Source organism: Gavialis gangeticus, unplaced genomic scaffold (genome assembly GCF_001723915.1).
Source record: "Gavialis gangeticus isolate Ggan-Ray unplaced genomic scaffold, GavGan_comp1, whole genome shotgun sequence".
NCBI lineage: Eukaryota > Metazoa > Chordata > Crocodylia > Gavialidae > Gavialis > Gavialis gangeticus.
The window spans coordinates 25290730-25311454 of NW_017729031.1; the positions used below are offsets into that span (position 1 = coordinate 25290730).

The 20725-nt window shown below is 41.3% G+C and overlaps 1 protein-coding gene across 1 annotated transcript in view; it reads left to right on the forward strand.

The window, feature by feature from the left end:
* The window catches only part of DPP10 (dipeptidyl peptidase like 10), a 531248-nt gene that overhangs the window by 181751 nt on the left and 328772 nt on the right, over positions 1–20725 (forward strand). The window contains exons 4-5 of the mRNA XM_019522800.1: positions 4692–4786; positions 18429–18503. Of these exons, the coding sequence (XP_019378345.1) occupies positions 4692–4786; positions 18429–18503 (170 nt within the window). The remainder of the gene's footprint in view (positions 1–4691; positions 4787–18428; positions 18504–20725) is intronic.

Here is a 20725-nt window from a genome sequence, read left to right on the forward strand (position 1 = left end):
CCCCCCCCCCTCTCCCAGGCTCCCCACAGACTACACATACCTCCACAACCACACCCACTCCATACCTTTCCTCCCTGCACACAATATGGAAAAGTAACACTGTATTTTGAGCTACCATGCAATTGCTTCCATGTACACTACTAAAAAAAACATGAATTAGGAAAAAACTATGTTTTGAAATAAAATTGAAATATGTTACAGTAGGTGTTTGATTTTTAGTATATGGTTTGTTTTTTATCTGTAACTTGTTCCAATGATATCTTCTGAATTATTTTGTGTGGCTCACCAAAACTTAAGTGGCCTGCCAACCGAAATAATTGTCCACACTTGCTCTATATGAATAAGGAAAGTAGACTTTACAATGCTGAGATCCTGTTTTTTTCCAGATCATGTTTGCTTACTAGTTCATAAATTTAGTAATCTACAGTGAGGTTCTCAGACATCCCAGTAACTTAATGATGCTCTTCTGTAGTTCAGAATCATATTCTTAGCTTTTCTTGCAGCACTACTTTAGGACTTCCATTATAAATTCTGATTTCCAGATTATTATAATAAGACAGTTATGTTTGATTAACTGTTAAATCTGGTGAAAATCTTTTACAATTGAACCCATTTCTGTAACTTATACTGTAGTTTAAGTTTGTTTTAAAAGCAATGGGCAAAACTTAAATACAAAACTAAGAGTGAATACTGAATCTATTAAGGTCAATAAAAACATTTCCAGTGACTTTAGTGGAAAAGGTCCACACTAGGCCCGTGCAAATAGGGAAGTATTCGATTCAGACTGATTCAGCCGAATTAGTTTCAATAGGTTCGGCAGTGATTTGGAGAGATTCGGTGATTCGGCCATAGACTATAATGGGGAATCACTGTTGTCATTTTTTTGGCAGAATTGGATTAAAATAGCAGGGTGGTAACCCCTTCTGAGGCCATGAAGCATCCCAGGTTTCAAGGAGATAGGTGCAAGAGTTTCTGGGAAACTGCACCTCAAACTGTTCAAAGCAAAACTCATGATATCTGTGACTTTGTGTGTCTGATAAGGTGCAGCAGGGTGAAAACTGCAGAGATGGTAGCCCCTGTTCTAACCTTCACAACTCCACTGTAACCAATAAGCCTGAGACCTCTCAAAGATCTTACAGGTCTGGGCTTTCCCCAGCCAGGACTGTGTGGTCTGGAGGTTATCATGTGCCTCCTGTTCCTACCCAGCTTTCACCAGGGAAGTTTATGGTCCTGGCATTTCCTAGGGCTTCTGTGCCACCAGCAATTCCACCCAGGCCTGCCTACCCTGGCAGGGTATAGTTTAGGTCATGCCTAGGATGATGTGTGGCCTCCTCCTCCCCATATAGCCCCATTCCTTATACCTCCAATTTATTCCTGGCACAGGAGCTCAGCAGGGAGATGTTCTTCCCTTGGTGGCTGTTGAGAAACTAAAATGCTGCCTCCAGCTCTAGAGTGGGGCATTAAATGGCCGCCATATCCTGCCACATACATAGCCCCTCATTCGGGCACGAGGGTGGCCTGCCAGATTTCAGGCAGAGTGGTGCAGGGGTTTCTGTGAAACTACACCTCAAACTGCTGAAAGCAAAACTTGTGTCACTTGTGTGTGTTAAGGAGTGTACGTTGTAGCTCTGTTCATCTAAGGATATAGCTCAGACAAGGTTCTTAGGGTCAATCTGATATCTTTTATTAGACCAACTGAATAGTTGGAGAAATTCTTCTTTGCTAGCTTTTGGGTTTTAAAACTCGTCATCAGGCTGAGGAAGCATCTAGTTGGGGTGTGTGTGCTCTTCCTGAATAGAAGGAATAGTAAAGAAGCCACAGGCTAGCATGCAATGCAGGCAAGAAAGCCAGTCAGTGAAAATGGAAATGGAGGTGTCAGGGGGTGAGAGACAGGCAGGGAGGTCAGGGGGTTAGCAGGTAAAAGTGGAGAGGTACCTGCTACCTGGGGAGTCAGATGTCAGGCAGGTTGTAGTGTGTCATAAATCCACTGTCTATATTGGGTTCATGAGTTTCTGTATCTACTAGGAGATTGATGAAGTGAAATTCATATGCTCGTCTGTGAAAAGTGGTTCTTCTTTGATTACTGTATGTCTGATTAATATCTCTTCTTCTTCGCTGTTTACTGCATGTATGTGTAATTAATCACATTAATATATCTTCTTCTGTGGTTACTGTATGTATCTGTAACTAACTAATATCTCTTATTCTCTGTTTACTCTGTTTACTGTATGCGTGTGAGTGTGTGTCATGTGTGTGCTTTTCTGCAGAGTGATGGATCACACTGCCAGGGAAAACACAGCTTTCTTTTTAAAAAGTGTGGCAAACAAGAATAAATTAGAGATTTTTGGGGGAAGAATAAGTTGAAATAAATGGATTGGGTAGGGATAAGTAGAGGGATTCTAGGCAAGGGTCATTAGTAAGCTGTATCCAATCCTTTGCAAGAAGACAGACTAGCAGGAGGCTGAGTAGGAAGCCAAGGCAGTCCAGTAGTACATTTCAGACATTCTTGCTCAGGCAGAAACAGCTCACAAAAGGAACAGAAAAGCTGCGGACAGAGACTTATATGCTGTTTCTAGGTCCCTCCCCAAGAACACAGTAATTGGAAGGGGACTCGGGGAAAGATCACAGTCACTTGCTAGCTACAAATATCAGTCTTTCCCCACCTGCTCCCCTCCCTTGTCTCAGTTTCTGTTCCCCTGAAAGACTGCCTTCCAAATCTCTGAATCTTTTCCAGAATCTTTTCTGAATCGATTTGGAGGGTTTTTTGTGTCTCCTGATTCAATTCAGATTTGATGATTCTGACTCTGAATCGTGCCGAAACTTCTCTGAACCAAATTGGCGACTGACGCTTCGCATACCCCTAGCATACACCCTAAATGTTAAGCAGCAGCTCTTAGAGATGTTGAGATGGTTAAACCGTAACCCTTATGCTTTATAGATTCTGAGTTGCAGGCAGATCCATAACCCTTACTGCCAGATGGAGGCAAGGGTGAAGCGGCTCCCTGCAAGTCACTGCAGGAGCTGATGGAGGGCATAAACCCTGCCCTTATCAGAACTGGCTGCTGCTTTCAGCGAACTCTTTCACCCTCACTGCATAACCAGAGCTGTTTCTTAGTACTCTGTGGAACAGGAGGCAGCTCTGCTTGCCCCTGTGACTCATGGGGCTTGGGGCTGTTCTGGACAACTGCAAGAGCAGAGGGATTCCCAGTACTGTAGTGCCTCTTCTAGTGCTGGGTGGCCAGTGCACAAGATACCCACTGTTGGGAAACTGGTGCTGAGCAACTCCATGTGCTGACTTATTGAAGAATTCCTGGGCCACACAGCACTGGGTATTGGTTTTATGACACTGGGTAGCTTATCTGCCTGGGGGAACCTGGGACCAGGCAGCTCCCGCCCCAGCAGCCACAGGGACAGAGCAGCCTGCATGTTGCCCTGACAGTTCCCTCTGGGTGGGATGCAGCTTCTTACTACATGCCTTGGGGGAAGTTGGTGGGGCAGGGAGAGGACAGCACAGCACTCTGGGACTGGAGTGGGTTAGAGACTTGGCTGGACATTAACTTTCTCCTTCCACAACAAAGTGCTCACTGTTTGAATCAACAGCTTTGTTGTGGATCTACCATTTTTGTAGTGAAACAGCCACGTTTTTCTTGGTACAAATCCTTTTAACACTTGGTATTTTACCATGTATCCCTCAACAAATGTAACGTCTGGAGGGAGCCATAGTTACTCACAGGACAAGTAGCAGAAGAGAGATTTACTCCTGTTTCAAATTGAACTTGCATTGTTTTTAAGTAGGTTGCACATCCTCATATTTGAATAGATTACATTGTACTTCCATTTAATCCTTTTTTAGTTAATATAATGAAGTCCATCCAGCCATGTGCTCCTGACAGTGATATAGTGCAACAGTATCATAACTCAGTAGCAGAAGTTATGGAACTGAGAGAAGCCTTTCAACATTATTAATTAATCAAGTAAGGAAAGCCTAAAGATAGGACTAAAGGCTATTGGTCATCAGACATTTTTAAAGGCATGGGACAGAAATTGAACTAAAGCACTTGTATGAGAACTTGCAATGAAATAGATGCCCAGCTTTTGGCGAGAAACCCCTGCTGGTGTAATAGCCTTCCTTCACAAGGGTCATCCATGTATTTAATGATTCTATTTGTAATACAGACAAGTTCACATGAGGAGTAACACTTATCAGACTTGAGAACTAAAGGGTAATCAGACTTACTTAATTTGTAGGAAAAGTGCTATTAAACTCACTGACCTTACAGCAGTGATTCCACTGAAGTGAATAGAAGTTTTTTTTTCTGAGTGAATTGATGAAATATGGTGTACAAACTGCACAAGCAGTTGTGAATTGCAAGAATTTTTGTGGTGATGCCTTTTATTGGACTAGCTGCATGATTGGGTTAGATTTAGACCAGCTTTCAGATAACACAGTGCCCTTTCTCTGCTACAACATCACCTCAATACTACAAACAGTGGTGTCTTTTTAATAATCTCAAGAAAAGTCAATATAATTGGACTTTAAAAATGACGCTCTCTCTATAGACTGTCTGAACATATTTGAATGTAGTAGTAGGTCTTCTAAGAGTCTTGTTTTTAATATGCCCATTTTCTTTGCAAATGTTATATTCAGTACTCACTGTATTTGCTAATTGTTAATACCTTTGTTGTTGCAGATTCAGAAGTGGTGTATAAAAATAGGAATGGACATGTTGTTAAACTGAATGTAGAAACAAATACAACCACATTATTATTGGAAAATTCAACTTTTGTAAGTAATATTTATTTATTTTACTAATTTAAACTATGTCACTTTTCAGTGGAATTCAATTAATTAATTGGGGTACTTTTGGTATTCTTTTTTTTCTGTAGCAGGATTACAATGAGTATAGTGCTTAAGCAGGATATAGACCTTGTCTGTCTAGAATGGATGACATTAGAAATGGAAAATATTATCTAACAGTGCAAGAGCTTCTCCTCCAGTATATTCTCATGATTTCTGCCCTATGTTTAGATGAATCAAGAAAGCATTACCATGGCAGTAATCTACACTCTGGTAGTGTTCAAACTCCTGAAGTTTGTCTTCTTCTGTGCTCCCTATAGTGAATATAAGGGATGTGTATAATAAGATAATCATATGACAGAGGAAATAGTATTAAAAGCTGATAGCATTGGCCTCTTTGAGGGTCACAATTTTACAAGAACAAGAATCCAGAACAGAAGATTTTGGAAAAATAGCTATCCAGTAGAAAAATTTTGTGGGAGGGGGAATGGTGAGTCTCCTCCCCCAAATTAAATTACTGCAGAATTCAAGCAGCTCTGCTATTAAAGTAAAGAAAGAAACAGGCATATTTACCATTTTTACTAATCCCTTTCTACTGTTCTGTTCTTCTTGACTAGTCATGGACTGTTCTTCTTGAACTCCTGTAAAATGCTTAGTGCATCTTCTGGTGCTACCTAAATAATAAGTATTATTATGAAACTTGCTTTATATTTAGTCAATTTTTTTCCCTTTATTCCCTTTTATGTCATTATGCACAGTGTTACTGCTTGTAACCTCCCCTTTACCTTCACTTAGCCAAGTGGTAGGCTCCATGTATCATGCTTCTCAATCTTTCCTCATAAATATGCCTTAAAGCCCTTTATTGCTTATGCAAATAATATGAATTCACTTCAGTTTCCTAACCTCTTTTGGGTGCCCAAAACTGAAATTAAGATTCACTTTCAAGAGAGCTCTTTGCCAAAGGATTACATCTTTCCTCATCTGTGACATGAAGCCTTTGTTGACTCAGCCTAAAGAGAACTTGTCCTATTTGCTTCAAATATAATGCATGCCAGCTTTCCTTCTTCCTCTCCTCATGGGCATTGGAGTCCACACATCCTCTTTTTTCCAGCAGTTTGAACTAAGGAAAACAGGAGCTCATGCAAATGAGCAAAGCCATAGGAGTGCAGGCGCCTTGATTCAGTGCAGAGGTGGGGTGTGCATTTGCTGCACATACAGGTGTGGTAGCCCTCTGACCCACAGGGAAAGGAGAGGGAACTGTGCCTCGGGGTGTCTTTGAGGTATAATGTCTCCTAGGTCTCTTGTTGAGTTGATTCGGTTTACCTATTGCATGCTCACAGCTCAGCCCCAAGCCCTAAGAAGGGTTGGAAGCATTAATTATAAATGTATTTTTCTACTTGCTTCCTTTCTACAAGGCAAAACGTCAAATATTACAAAGAGCAATTGCCATCCCTATTTCTCGGAGCCTCTTTTTGCCGAGCACAGGATTAACTGTGTCAGACCCATGTATTATCTCCAGAGCATAACTTGAGTACAGACCTCTATTGGACCTTCTGGCTTGGCTTCTAGACCTTGATGACAAGACTTAAGTTGCCTTCTAGATAATGCCATGCACTTTTGGCTGCTGACACTTGGCTTATGTGTTACTAGGGGTAAGACTGGTATAGCAAGCTATTCAGACCATTAGGCTAGGCTACTGATGCCAGGTAACAATGACTTGATGTGGACAGCCAGCTGCGGACTGCAAATGCCACCTTTGTTCATAAAGATGCTGTTCTGCAGGTTTACATTACAACAAGCTAATCCAACCTTAGATCAGACTGACTGACAGAGTTCATGACACAAGACATGCGCTCCTAATTACGAACTCGCTACTGATCAAATATGCATAATACCCAACTTGATGTCTAACAGATTATATGTAGAATAAAAGCAACAAATAAAGACATGACATGGGGGGGGGGGTTTGAGCATCTCCTTTGTGTACAGCGAGCAGACATAGTCGGTAGAAAAAACAGCAAAAGATAAATGAGGTAGATACTACCCACAGTTATTCACAAACAAGTGGAATGAAAAAGCTGAATGTGGAGCTGGATGATTGTTGGCACATGCTTGGCAGGTGTATCAAAGGGGAATTTTGATGTACCTGATTTTCTTTCTTTGATGAAAATGTGGCTAGCAATCCTAACAAGAGGTTATGACACAACAGAGGCAGACTGCAGAGTTGAAACCAAGAGCTCTCTTGTTCTGCTAAATATCACTTCTCTCATACTAACAGTGCTAGATGTACTCAGCCTGAGCTAGCTGTTTGGATCATTAATCAGACTTCCCCCCCTCAACATCACATCTGCTTAATCACTAGTGCATAATTAGAAATGGTTCCGTTTTAATGACTCTACAGAGCTGTCTCATATTCATCAAAACCGTGCGCACCACAACACGGACTATGACAGAGAGATCTTCCACTCGCTGTCCCATCAAAGGGTTTCAGCCGCGAGAATGAGGCATTAGTCTGCCTTTCATGCTCGTTTCCTAACTCCCTCGCTTTTGCTTAAAACTGCTGTTAAAGACTGTAGGTTTGTCTTACTGCTGTTGATAGTTTCCTATTAGTAATCAGATATCCATAATAAACATTGTGCCCTGTGACAAGTAGATAGACTGTGTTTGGTCAGCCCTCTCACTGGCTGTATTTGAACTAGCATCTTTGAAGGGAATTTCTTCCTACCTGATTGCTGATCCCCTTAAACAGTCCTCAAGTAGGCAGCTCAGTAGTTGTTGCTGCACTTGCGGGAGACAGCCATTTTGTGCAGAATACATTTCTTTTTATAGTATTTAGTGTCACTTTCTGTCGAAAATGCAAAAAGCAAAAGTCTACCAAAGAGCCTTTGAAAGGACACCCACTGTGCTCCCTACCCTTTGTATCTGCCAGCAAAACTCAACACAAAAGGAAGGCTCCGAGTTTATTAAAAACTTCTAAGTTCTGTCTGCCACTGAAAATTTTCTGCAACAAATGCTACCACTTTTTTTCTTTTTTTATTAAAAAGTGATGATGTTTTTCTTTAAAGGTAACCATTTCTTCTCCACAGAGAAGTGCTTTTTAAAAGTCTTTATTAAAATATGGATTTATTCAAAGACTGTTGAAATCACAGCACTTCAGCATAATTAAGTCATTTGTCCTCTTCAAATTGAAGCCTTTTATATAATCATTGTATTAGTAAAACAATCTAATGGGCAACATAATATATTAGGAGCAGAAAAAATTACTAAAGCATTTAAATTGTCCTAGTAGCCCACTACCTTCTAGTTAGTCATTTCAATATTTTTATTTTTACTTGTCCGATTATATGCGGGTTATCAGTAAATAGTGTGCTGCATCTAGTGGGTCAATAAATACTTAATATTCTAATTTGTCCAGTGGTACGCATGCCAGTTGGATATTGGGCAAATTTTGAATGAAGGCAAAAAAAGGCACACTAGACATGAATCTCAACATGGTACCTTGATGTGTGTGATTCTGAATTTATATGTAATGGTTATACATAATCTGTCACCTGTCTAAGGTGCCTATTACTGTGAAGTGTAAGGATCATGCTTTCCAGTTGTTCAGCATCCAGCAAACCTTTATTCGTATAACTCATTACAATTCCAAGATGAATTTAGACTGAGAAAATATAATTAGTCTAACAACTTTTTCTTTTGGTTCTTTCTTTTTTAGGCTTTTTTTGTTTGTTAGATTTTAAACATACAAACATATGGTAAATAAATTAATTACCAGTTCAGAATCCATAGGAGCAATTTCAGAACTGGCTGTGTGAACGAGTAGAAAAAGGTGTGAAGGACATTAATTGTCTCAGCTCATGGAACGTATGTATGACTCTCTACTTCCCCCTTCCCACGATCCTACCAATGGAGCTCCTGTAATGTAATTATATGTATAAAGTACAATCCCAAAAAGAAACAGATGCAAAGATTTGGGGGGGTGGGGGGAACCCACTCATTTTCCAACTCACCTGAACTGCATCTCTTCCCCTGCTTCAAAAAATCCCCCCAAAATTGTGGTTGCAAAAATAACCAATTTAATAACTGCTTAAAATGTGAAATTTTCCTGCTGCTGAGACAAGAGTGTTGAAAAATGCATCATTCCTTCCTGAAGGAATTCTTTGAAGCTTAGATTATTTATTCTATATTTCTATTATTAACCAAACTTTATGCAGCTTCTCACTGTGCATACTTATTTACCCCAAATTTTAAAACTGGCTTCTAAATTGATCTCAGATTTTTTAACAGGCTTTCCTAGTTTTATGTTTCATGCTATACAATTCACCCTTAGTGTCCAACAGCCTCCTTCCCAGCTTCCCACCAGATTTCTCTTCCTTTCCAAAAAATCTTTATTTCAGGCATAAGAGAGCCTCCATTCTGGGACTCAGCCAGCTAATCTATTTAAATTGCACATGTTTCCAGGGGCTTCCGGATTCGATATACCCCAGAGTGTGTTGTGCTGCTTGTATTATCATTACTGTGGGCCATCTTTCACACGTGGGCTGATAGAGAGGGATTACTTTTTGCTGCCTGCTAATTAGGAGGATGGCTTCAGAAGGGTGAGCAGAGCAGAAAAAGTTTTGGCTCATGAATCATGATTAGGCTCTGTGGCAGCCCAGCTGTGAAAGCCCAGTGGAGGCCCTGCAGCCAAAAGAAGAGAATTAGAATTTTAGTCTGAACAGATCTTTTGGCATTCAATATTTTGTGATATTTCGCATACCATTGTTCATAATAAGACGTGTGTGTGTGTGTGTGTGTGTGTGTGTGTGTGTCTCTCTCTCTTCACCTCCCCACACCCTTCCTCCCTTGCTGGGAACTGAACATAGCATCTTAATGCAATTATAGTTTCTTAGCTTTAACTGTAAGAACAGTTTACTTGGTTATATTTTATTTAGGAGCCTTCTACATGCTATTAATAAAAGAGTGAATAATGGTAGATACATTAACCAGCATCATATAACCACATAAATATTGGTAATTGTTGTCATATTGGACATTGTAATGACACTCACATGCTATAAATGCATTGTTATGAACACTGTAGTATTATCTCCCTATCTTGTACCCCTCAAAATGTCAAATAACCCTTGTGGCCAAATCCTTTTCGATACGGTTTATTGCTGTAGATCTATCAAACAGAAAACCTGAAGGTGAAAAGGGCTCATAACTGCAATTGCTAGGCCTCCTTGGTAGAAGCTCTAGAGTAGGGGTTGGCAACCTATGGCCCATGAGCTAGACTCAGCCTGTGATGAGGTTGAATCTGGCCTGAGAAAGTCTTATGCAGCCTAGGGCAGGGGTTGGCAACCCCCGGCATGCATGTCCAAGCATGACACATGAAGGCCTTTGCTTGGCATGCATGCCTTGGGGCAGACAAAGGGGAAGGGTCCGGGGCTGCGCTGCCACAACAAGGATCAGGCCCCTCGCAGCTGCCCTGTCATCTGCCCAGAGGTGTATGTGCATGTCACCAGCAGTGAGCCAAGCTGGGGCTCTACAGATCTCAGTGCAGCTGCTTGCAGCCTCCCTGTCACCTGCTGTAAGCAGCCCAGGCTCCGTGGTGGATGACTGGGGCCTGCCCATAGCCTAGGCCAGCTATGGCAGGCATCTGGGAGACTGCAAACTACTTCTGTGAGGGCTGGGGCTCCACAGACCAGCTCATTGCTGGCAGCAGGTACACATGCATCTCTGGGGAGATCGCGGGGAAGAGGCCACAGCTGCACTGCCACAATAAGGATCAGGCCCCTTGGAGCACCTGTCCTATCTGCCCTGGCACACCAACCCCATACAAGTCGAGTTTGGGGTATTTGGCACTCTGGCCAAAAAAGTTGCCAACCCCTGGCCTAGAGGATCAGCCAGAACACAGCTGCTCTGAGCCACCCTTCTCTGCTGTAACACCCTCCTTCATAGCTCTCCATGCTTGTCTGCCCTGCCTGTGCTTACCCTCACTGTAGAGGTGCAGGTATATTTGGAGAAGGGAAGTGCAAGCAACTTGGAGGGAGGGTCAAGGATGGATATGTCAGCCTGTGGCAGGGGCTATGTAAAAGTTTTCCCATCTCTGTTATGGGAGATCGGCAGCAGTTTTTCATTACCTGTCAGACTGGTCATCCCAATTTGCAATGTTGCAGTGAACACCAAAGATTTTCATGAGCATATTTCATGTTTGCTAAATGTTGGGGTGTCAAAAGAGGTGTTAAAGCAAACAGGGGCAAGGACTGATCTGCCCTTAATGTTTCTGAAAAATTTTCCCTATTTATATAGACAGTTATAGTTGGATGGTACCTTTGTTAAAGCAAGACTTTTGTTGAAAAGACACATTTTCAGTTGTAACTTTGTCAAACTTTAGTTCCTTCTTTTTTGCCTGCTTTGGAGTCTCTACCTGCACCTGAATCTATTTTAATGTTGCAGCAAAAGTGATTCCAATATTCCTACAAAGTTTAAGATAAAAATGTACGTAAAAACAACAAACATTACAATTCTTTCAGTGAAAACCTCTAACACCTCCACACTTTGGAACAGGAGCCGAAATTTGGAAGGACAGTTGACTTAACCCCAGGGATATGTTTTCTCTTGTCCCCTTTTTTTTTTCTGCCTATGAGAAATTGCCCTAATTATAAATCTCTGAAAAATTCACAGTGTATTCATGATTAGTAGAGGCTTTTTAGAGTTTGGCAGGCCAGGTCTGCAAAGGGTCCATCTGCACTGGATATATACTTCTTCTTGTCAGAGCTTTAAAGTGCCAAGACAGTGTGCATGGTATTCAGAGTGCCCAAGTATGTGCTGTAACAGAGCTGAGATGGACCTTACTTGCAATTCTGGGGGAAGTTGTGATGCCAGTTTGTAGTACCAAGGGCAGGGAGACTGTCTCTCCTGTGTTCTCAATATTTCCATTGAGGGCATGCAAGCAACAAGGAGGAAAAAGCCATAATATCATTAGCTTAAGTATTGCCCATCACTTCTTTTTAAAGAACAGAAGGTGGTGGTGATTGTGGCAGTAGTTCTGCTGCCATGTTTTACATTATTGTTGTGGTTAGACTCATTCTGCTCCTTCAGCACAGGGGACAACTAGGTTTGGATTCTTCCTTTGAGGTGCTCTAAACTGCATTCTTCTCTGGAGAGTATCCTAAACATCAGCCAACACCCCATACTGGGAGAGAGCACCTAAGTATCTTTAACTGGGGCAGTGCTATGCTGTTCAGAAAAAATGCTGAATTTATTAGAAAAAGAGAACAAGAAGGAACCTGACTGGATAACCTAATGGTTGTGGTTGTCATAGGAAAATGTTTGTAACTTATTCAATGTATGCCATCCTTCTTCTGTCTTGTAAAACAAAGGAATGAGCCTTGCTCCCCTTTTTTTAAAGAAAGGGACTAAGCATCTAACTTCAGTTGAAGCATTCAGGACTATGAATTCCAAGTGGATGGACGTGCCTCCGTGCAACCTCTGAGAAAGATGACCGAGCCATGGCTAAGGGTTGGATTTAAGATGCATGTTTGTGTTTCTAGCTTTATGTGGCCTCCTCTTCAGATCAAACTCTTCAGGCAACTTTGCTTATGTTGGTTGTTTGAATTAATTTATGAGGAACCTAAGTCATCCCACCTGCTGTATAGGCCTCTGTCAGAGGGTTATGGATTTCTCTCTGCATTAGATGTGACAACACTCAATATTGCACAACCTTAATCCCTTTTTGGATCTAGTGCTTTTAAGTCCCTAGTTAGTGCCATAACTACTTCCTGTGAACAGACTCAGTCTCTTCTCCTATATTTTCCTTATGTACTACTGTTCTGCTTTTACATCTATGTCCCAGTGTGCAAACTGTTCTGGTGTCTAATCTTCAAAATGGACTCTAGTTCTACTCTCAGTTCAGTTTCACATAGGTACAAAGCTCTTAAGTTACCCAAGATTTTCAACAGTGGGAGAGAGAATTAAGCAATTCAGTCAGATCAATGAGTATCATCACTTGTTGACCTTTAGCTACCTTATTCCATGAACACAATGAGCATGCAGATTGCTATATATAATTTAAGATAGTGTTAAGTATGATTACTGCCAGATTTAAAGAGACATTCAGCAATGGACATACTTTAAGAATGTGCGAAAAAATAGTATAAAGAACTATGTATGTGTGACGCGAGTATTAACAACAGCTGAAGTCCAGGGAAATGCGAAGGAGATAAATACCGATTTAAAAAGAGACCGGTACAAGGGAAAGTAAATAGGCCAGCATGAAAGGAAAAAAAGGCTAAATAGCTTAAATGTTTACTAATTCCTCAAATGATGTGGTTGAACTGTTGTTGTTTGATCCACTCAAAACTACCCAGGAAAAGAGGAAAAATACACCAGGAAATATACTCTGGAGAATAATTATACACTAGCATAAGGGTGGGGTAGATTACCTTATATGCAGTTTGCTTTTCTATGCTATATATTAAACAACTAGAAACAGGACACTAGTTTAAATGTAAGAGCAATTAAAATTCACTGGAGTCATGTGAAGAATACTGTACAGTGAGTATGACTATTGAGCAAAGATGAAAAGACTAGCCTGCACATCAATAATATCTCAAGACCAGCTTTCAAATAGAAAGCAGAAGGGAAAAGAGGAGGCTGGGATTGAGAAGCACATATTGACAATGAGGATCAGGTAAAGGCTAAAACTGAATCAATAGTTCCTCTCAGTTATCTGAGCATTCACCCTGGCCCCTGACACTTGGGATTGTTAACTGTAATGTTAACTTAATTATGTTGTCTCTAGCCTAAGCTATTCTTATGCATAACGACATCAACTGAATAACAACTGAATGCTTCTGCTAAGAATGAAATACTCATCAAATGTAAAGGAATAACCATCCCTATCAGTACCAGATTTTTGACCTGTAAATGAAGGCTGAAGACAGTTTTACTAATGAAAATTTCCAATTATTTTTTTATCCTGTTCGATAAATGGTAGCTTTGTTCATTTCTATCTCTCTTTATCCTGTTTAGAGATCTTGCTGTAGCGCTTTCTGCCGGGGTGTTCAAATAGTTTTTGCAAACCTGCCTTCCACTAGACAAACCCAATGTCATAACAGGAAGGTGAGAATAGAAAAGTACATGGCAAAGGGTAGCTTAAGTGTGCTATATCATTCTGTTTCCATATTGTTATCCCCCTTGCGATCTATGGTAGCGGACATACTAGTGGTCATGGTTGTCAAGTGTGTTATTGGGAATAGAGAGGAGGCGTCTGCTTGTCCATGGAGCCTCACAGCATCATGTGTCACTGTCAGACAAAGAATTAAAATCCATCTCACATGAGGCATTTCTTTCAAAAGAGACTAGACATACAATCTGCTGTTCATTTTATACAGTTAGGCCCAATTATGCAGTCAGTAGGGGTACTGCCTGAGCAAGAAATGCAAAAATCAAACCTGATTGTTTTGCTTTTATAATTCAGAAAAATAAAGCTCTGTTAAATTTAGCAATGGAAGTGAAGCTGTTGAGTGATTTGTGAATTTAGACGGAGAAGAAAAGATATGAAATTGTAGGTATATTTTTTTTCATGAAAATTATGCAGCAGTATGAAACAAATCTTTCATGAGTAGCGGGTATTTACTACAGGAATGAGAACACTGAAGAAAGGACCAGAGCTTCTGACAAAGGCAGAGACTGGAAGTGTAGAGTATGTGCACAAATGGTGTGGGTGTAATAAAAATGTTTTAGATTTTTTTAAAAACATTTTTTTCACATTTTTTCACAACGGTGAATGACATTTTTTCATATATTAAAAATGCTCTCCACCTACCCCCCCACCCCATACACACACACTTGCACACACAGGTGGAACATTTGTTCATCAGACGGAGAGCAAGCCGTACCTAAATTCAGAAACTGAAGCCCATCTAGCTTGGTTGGGTGCTGGTAGGGAGGCAGATCGTCTACATCCGTACGGCCTTTGTATCTTTTCTGAGCTTCATAGTTGAAAACCTATTTTTAGCATCATATGGAGACAGGAAGGATCTCCCAGAGACTTCAGTGGCACTGAGTCATGCCCATGGGATTAGTCTGAAATTCTATCTTAAGCCTCATCTCCACTGGAAGAACCATATGAAGTCCCTTCTACATTACAGGTATTACACAATAAACTGCTTAACTATGCAATTACCTGGAAATGAGCTACACATACAAACTAGCTATCACATAATAAGACCCTCCAACCAGCTATAAAGTTAGACCTTGAAAATGTACACCAACTTTAGAGCAGGTTGCTATCAAGTTTTAACTTGCATGTGTTGCAGGGTCTCCCCTGCTCCTGGGAGCTCCATCAGCTGACAGGGCTCCCAGCTGCAGGAGGGCACTATGCCGAGTGAAAAACCTGCAAGCCTTAGGGATCATGGCAGGGCCTGGGGGGTTCATTCACTCCTGAGCTTTGGGGATTGCAGCTGTCATGATCCCAAGGGTTTAGGGGTGTAGGAAATCCATAGGGCCGGAGGATTGCAGCAATGGTGATCTCCCTGCCACAGGGGTTTCCTGAACCCCTGGGATGGGAGGACCACCCATGTGGTGATCCTTCAGCCCCAGGAGTTTCCCCACATCCCTGGGGTGGGGGGATAGCTGCAGCAGAGATCCTCCAGCCCCAGGGGTACATGGGGCACCCCTGCGGGTAGGAGCTCTTCAACTGGTGTGCATGAAGCTCTCAGCCACAGGAACTTGCTTCTCGTGGGTGCAGGGCAAGCCTGGGATTGGGCTCCCCCTGCACTGGCAATCAGATGCAATGGGATCTAATGTGTGATCGCACAATCGTGCCTCCTGCCATGCACGTGCGGTATGGCAGGAGCCACAATTCTGTGACTTGCACATTAGATCCCATCACACCTTTACCTGCACCTGATATCCTCTCCTACATGGGGTAGTCCGACACCAGGCAGTTCAATAGAGAGGGACCTTGAAAAAGCACTGAAATGCCAGCCTTTCTTTACTTTATTGGGCTTATAGGCCAGGTACACATTACACTTTTACCAATATTAGTGATTGGAAACTAGTTTATAACCATAACAGATCAGAAGTTTGGCACACACAGATTAGTTTAAAAATGGCAGACCCAGTCTGAGATTTCCCCCCCCCTCCAGAAACATGAAGGTGTGTTCTGTTCACCCATCCAAACTACACCGCTTTCAGAAACCTGTGCAATTTAGATTGATTCTGCCTCAGGCTTTTTGAATGTCTGTACCTAGCCATAAAATCTAAGCCTCATGTATTTTTTCTTGTTAGGCTTGGGAGAAGTGTAGGTAGTTTGGGTTCCCCCCCCCCCTCGAAAAACTGTTTTCTGTTGATAAAACTGAAAATTAACAGTGGCCTACATTTCTGAATTTATGGCCAAATATATGCTTTAAACTGCCAAAAATTAAGGCTGAGATTTTCTGAAGAACCTAAAGGATGTATGCGCACCAAAGTCCCATTAAAATGATATTAGAACTAGGCACTTATCTTCCTTGAAGCTTATTAGTAAAGCCACCCTATATGAAGACATTGATTGTATTTTTTTTAAAACTGTTTTTTTTTTAATGTCAGTCTGCATAATAATACTTGGCAGTGTGTGTGTGTAGCTTCTGCTATCCTAATATGTATTTTTCTGCTTCTAAGTGGAACCTTAAAAAATGGAATACTTTTGCCCTTCTCTTAGCAAAAATAATCCTATTATAGCAGAAACAGGGAAAACAATCTGCCAAAATCATTACCTCTAATCAGGAGCTCATGACTCACTGGCACTTCATTGACAGTTTATGTATGAGACTCTTGGAACCATGCAAAAATTTGCAGGTGAGTGCAAGATGAGCAAGGACTTCTCCAATGCGATTTGCACCATATCAAATCCCTAGATGTACTGGGTAATCCTTTAATGGGAAATACTAGACCAGTTCTTAGTGGTGTTGCCTAAAAATGCCAATAGTGTGCAGCTGAGCTACCCAGGTGTTTGCTCTGAGTGCATCATTAATGTCGTGGCGGCATAATCAGTGACTGAAGAATCTTGCTAAATACAGGAAGTTGTAAGCACTTCACTCCCCTGAAAATGAATTTGGAAAACTTCCCAGGTTATATATTGCAGATGACTGAGCTCGTGTGGCAATAATTAACAAATTGCCCGAATGCAAAAGAACTCTACATCTAAAAATGTTTGTAGTGTTTTGTCAAATAAAGGGAACAACATATACACAACTGATCTCTATTGAATGCCAAGCACCTCATACCCGGTAGCTTGTGGGACAGCGATCTCTTTTGGATTACTTGCTGTTCAAGGAGGACAATAATTCTTATAACACGATGCTTTTTCTTTATTCTTTACTCTGATGGCTATCCCCCGCTCCCCCCAACCTGTGGAAATGTCACACTCAATGTTAAAATAATACATCACTTGCTATGAGAGTTTTGTTTGGAAAACCCAAGTTTTCCCAGTAATTTCTTTTTCTAACCTGGTTTCTGTGTGCTCGTTGTTTTTCTTGAGATTCAAATATGCAATTTCCAGGTAATTTAGAGGGAGAGAGGCTTGCTTGGTGAGGACATACATCATTAGCTAACCCAAATGTGTTTTTAATAAGGCTTCAGTTAAGGTTTCATGTTAAACCACTTCACTGATGTCACCTGGGATAGCAGAGTGTAATATAATATGAATAGGGCTTTTGTAAGCACAGTATCCATGGAAAAACATTTCAGCTGTTGTGTTATGCCTAACTCGGGACAACTATTTTTCCCCACGTTGTACCTTTGCAGATCTACTTGTCTGATAAGCTTTCACATCCGGCTGCTTCATTTCTTTCCATCTTACCTACATCTTCACTACCTTGCTCTTGACCCCATCCATCTGTAGCTAGAAAATATCTCCAAATTCACATAAAATGATTTCCTTCAGTGCCCCTGTTTCTTCAGGCACACTCTGAACCTCCTCCTACATAAGATGCATTAAATTCTTTCTGACATCAGCGTTACCTCTTGATTAAATTACAGCCTTGAATTCAATTGGGTGTCATGTAGTCTTTGGTAGATATAAAACAATATTAGTTTTATAAAGCTGCCTTCTGTTTCACTTTACTTTCCACTGAGTGTTTTACTTCTCATAAAAGAAAGACATTTCCTTTAGTGCAAGTTGTTCTGCAAAATGTTTATGCTCATGAAGTTAAAAGAAAACAACTTGACACACAATGCTCTATTACTGCAGCATGCATATCCATTTTTTCCTGCACATTATCTTTAAGCTTAACCCAATGACAAGTCTCTTTCATAATTGGGCATGAAGTATATGCCCATAGAAGCTTTGTTCCTCACCCTTTGTAAATGTACGGATTATAGTTGTCATCCTTTAAACACTTACTGCTGAACACAGTGGTTATCAGGACCAAGTGTTATTGGCTTTTTAATTTTCTGATAGTGTAAGAGCCAAATTCGCCCATTGTTACTCACACCAATGGAATTACTAAACATTAATCTGGCCCATTTTATGTGCAAATTATTCAGTTCTTTGCAATCAAAACTCATCTGTAGTTATTTAGGTCTGAAATGAATGTAAGAATTTTTGGGGAAAAAATGTTCTTCTGTGTGATAGACCATTTTTATTACTCGTTTTTAGGTAACATTCAAAGCATCAAGATACTCAGTTTCACCAGACTTAAAATATGTTCTTCTCGCATATGACATCAAGCAGGTAAGCAACCTATTTGTGTAGTCTCTTTAGTGAAGTCTCTTTAATCAACAATTTACTGTATTTTATTGTTCTTTATCCTCTTAGTATAATTCAATACAAATTTGGTTTATTTTTCATCCCAACACTGTAGTCCAAAATGACTGCAATAAGTGCATATACAGAGCTGGAGCCTTAGTGATTACAAATCGTCACAGTTCCTTTGTAATGTTATTGCACCTCTTACACCAGTTGCATAGTTGGTCCATAATTTGTAGTATTTAAAGAAACAATGAATGCAGGCTTAATGATCTAAAACACAGTTATTTAATTCTCCCTGCAATCCAAAATGGATGCCCTTTGTCCATTCTATTGGATCAAAATCTATACCCAGAACATAGAAGTTTATGGAATTGACTTCAGTAAAGCCAAAAATTGGTCCACTGAAAATTCTTAGACTTTCCCAAATATATTAATTGTTCCACTAGACATTTAGCTTCTAGAGATGGTGCAATACTGCTCTTTTTCCAACAAATTCTCAATCATTTAGGCTATTACCTGCTTTTCTAAAAGTGTATATTCTGTGGCACAGGCAAATTAAAAAGGTGGTACGTGTATAGAATCCAGGAGTTTTCATAAAACATGTATTCTTGAAAATCGGTGAATTGCTGGTGTGTTAAGTTGGTAGTCAAACTATTCAATATCCTGTATTTTTAAGTTTTGGAAGAATACAGTTTACAAATATTGCCTAGTTTAGCTTCATTTCAGAAATCATTCAGAGAGGCGAATACTGTTGTGTTTTGGTTGTTTTTTTGCGGGGGGCATCAGGGAGGTTATTACTTATTTTGGGTTGATGTACAGTAGTTTACCTCATGCCTCATGTTGATAACAGATTATGTGCTATCTGTGTTTAATGTGTAGATTTCCTGAGATAAAATATTCATTTCCAGGTTAGAATGGGATCCTGGCAGGTCCCTTATGCTGTCCTTTATTGATCTCTAAATCTGTAATCCTAATGATTGTCTGCAACCAAGAAAATGTGCTGGAAGGTAATAAAACTTACTACAGTGGTGTGAAAAAGACAAAAGTATTATTTTTTTAAAGACTGTTTTATTCAGACCTTGATAAATAGCTCATGGAAGGCATTGGGAGTATTTCTATTGGTTTCAGTGGATCTGGATATAGCCTTTTTTATATCTTCTTTTTCTATTTTCACAAGGTAAAAAGGAAGTAGTTATTGCTGGATACAATAGGTAATATATTATAGTTAGTAGTGAAGCAAGTTATACTCCAGATAAAAATATTCAAGTGTGATTCCTGATAGAAACTTCTTAATTTTTTTTCATGTTTTTCTTCTCAACTTTTCCTTGTTGTGTACAGACAGTTGTGCAATCTGACAAAAAATGTGTAATGACTTTGTCACGGGGTGGGGCACAGGAGCGGCCGTGATCTCCCCTGGCGCCCCTACCATGCCAAGTTGGGTCTCGAATGCACCCTCTTTCTCGCCCGCCATGTCTTGGTTTTATATATAGTTTTGTATGGGAGGCTGTCTTCCGTCCCCTTGGGCACGGCGCTCTCGTACTGGCCCTACTCTGAACTGGTGCACCCTGCCTTATGGGCTACGTGTGCCTCCAACCTCCCCTTTAGCATGCCCCAAGCCTCGCAGATGTGCCGGACATTCTCATGTCTGTATGCTCGCCCCTTCCTGGGGTCTCTTAATACGCACACCGCTTCTCTCTCTGGGGTCCCCCTGTATGCGCGCCCAATCTGTCCGGCCCCTCTCTGGGGCCTTCCTGCAATACTTGCCCCTCCCGGGCTTCTGTTCACCCTCTCGCCCTTCTCCGGGCTTCTCAACCACACACTCTGTCCTCTTCAGGCTCCTCACCGCGCACTCGGTCCTTCTCCGGACTTTTCACTGCGCGCTTGGCCCTACTCTGGACTCTAATCGTGCGCCTCACCCTTCTCCGGGCTCCTAGTTCTATCTGCACTCCTCTCTGGGCCTGTTCCGCGCTTCTCGCGCTCGTCGCCCTCTCTGGGCCTGTCCCGCGCTTCTTGCACTCGGGGCTCAGGTGGCCCGCAGCCGTACCTGGCCCCCTGACCGTTCTCGGGGTCCTACACCCTACTGGGCCTGTCCCGCGCTTCTTGCGCTCGTCGTCCTCTCTGAGCCTGTCCCGTGCTTCTCGCGCTCGGGGTTCAGGTGGCTCACCGCCGTGCCTGGCCCCCTGACCCTTCTCGGGGTCCTATGC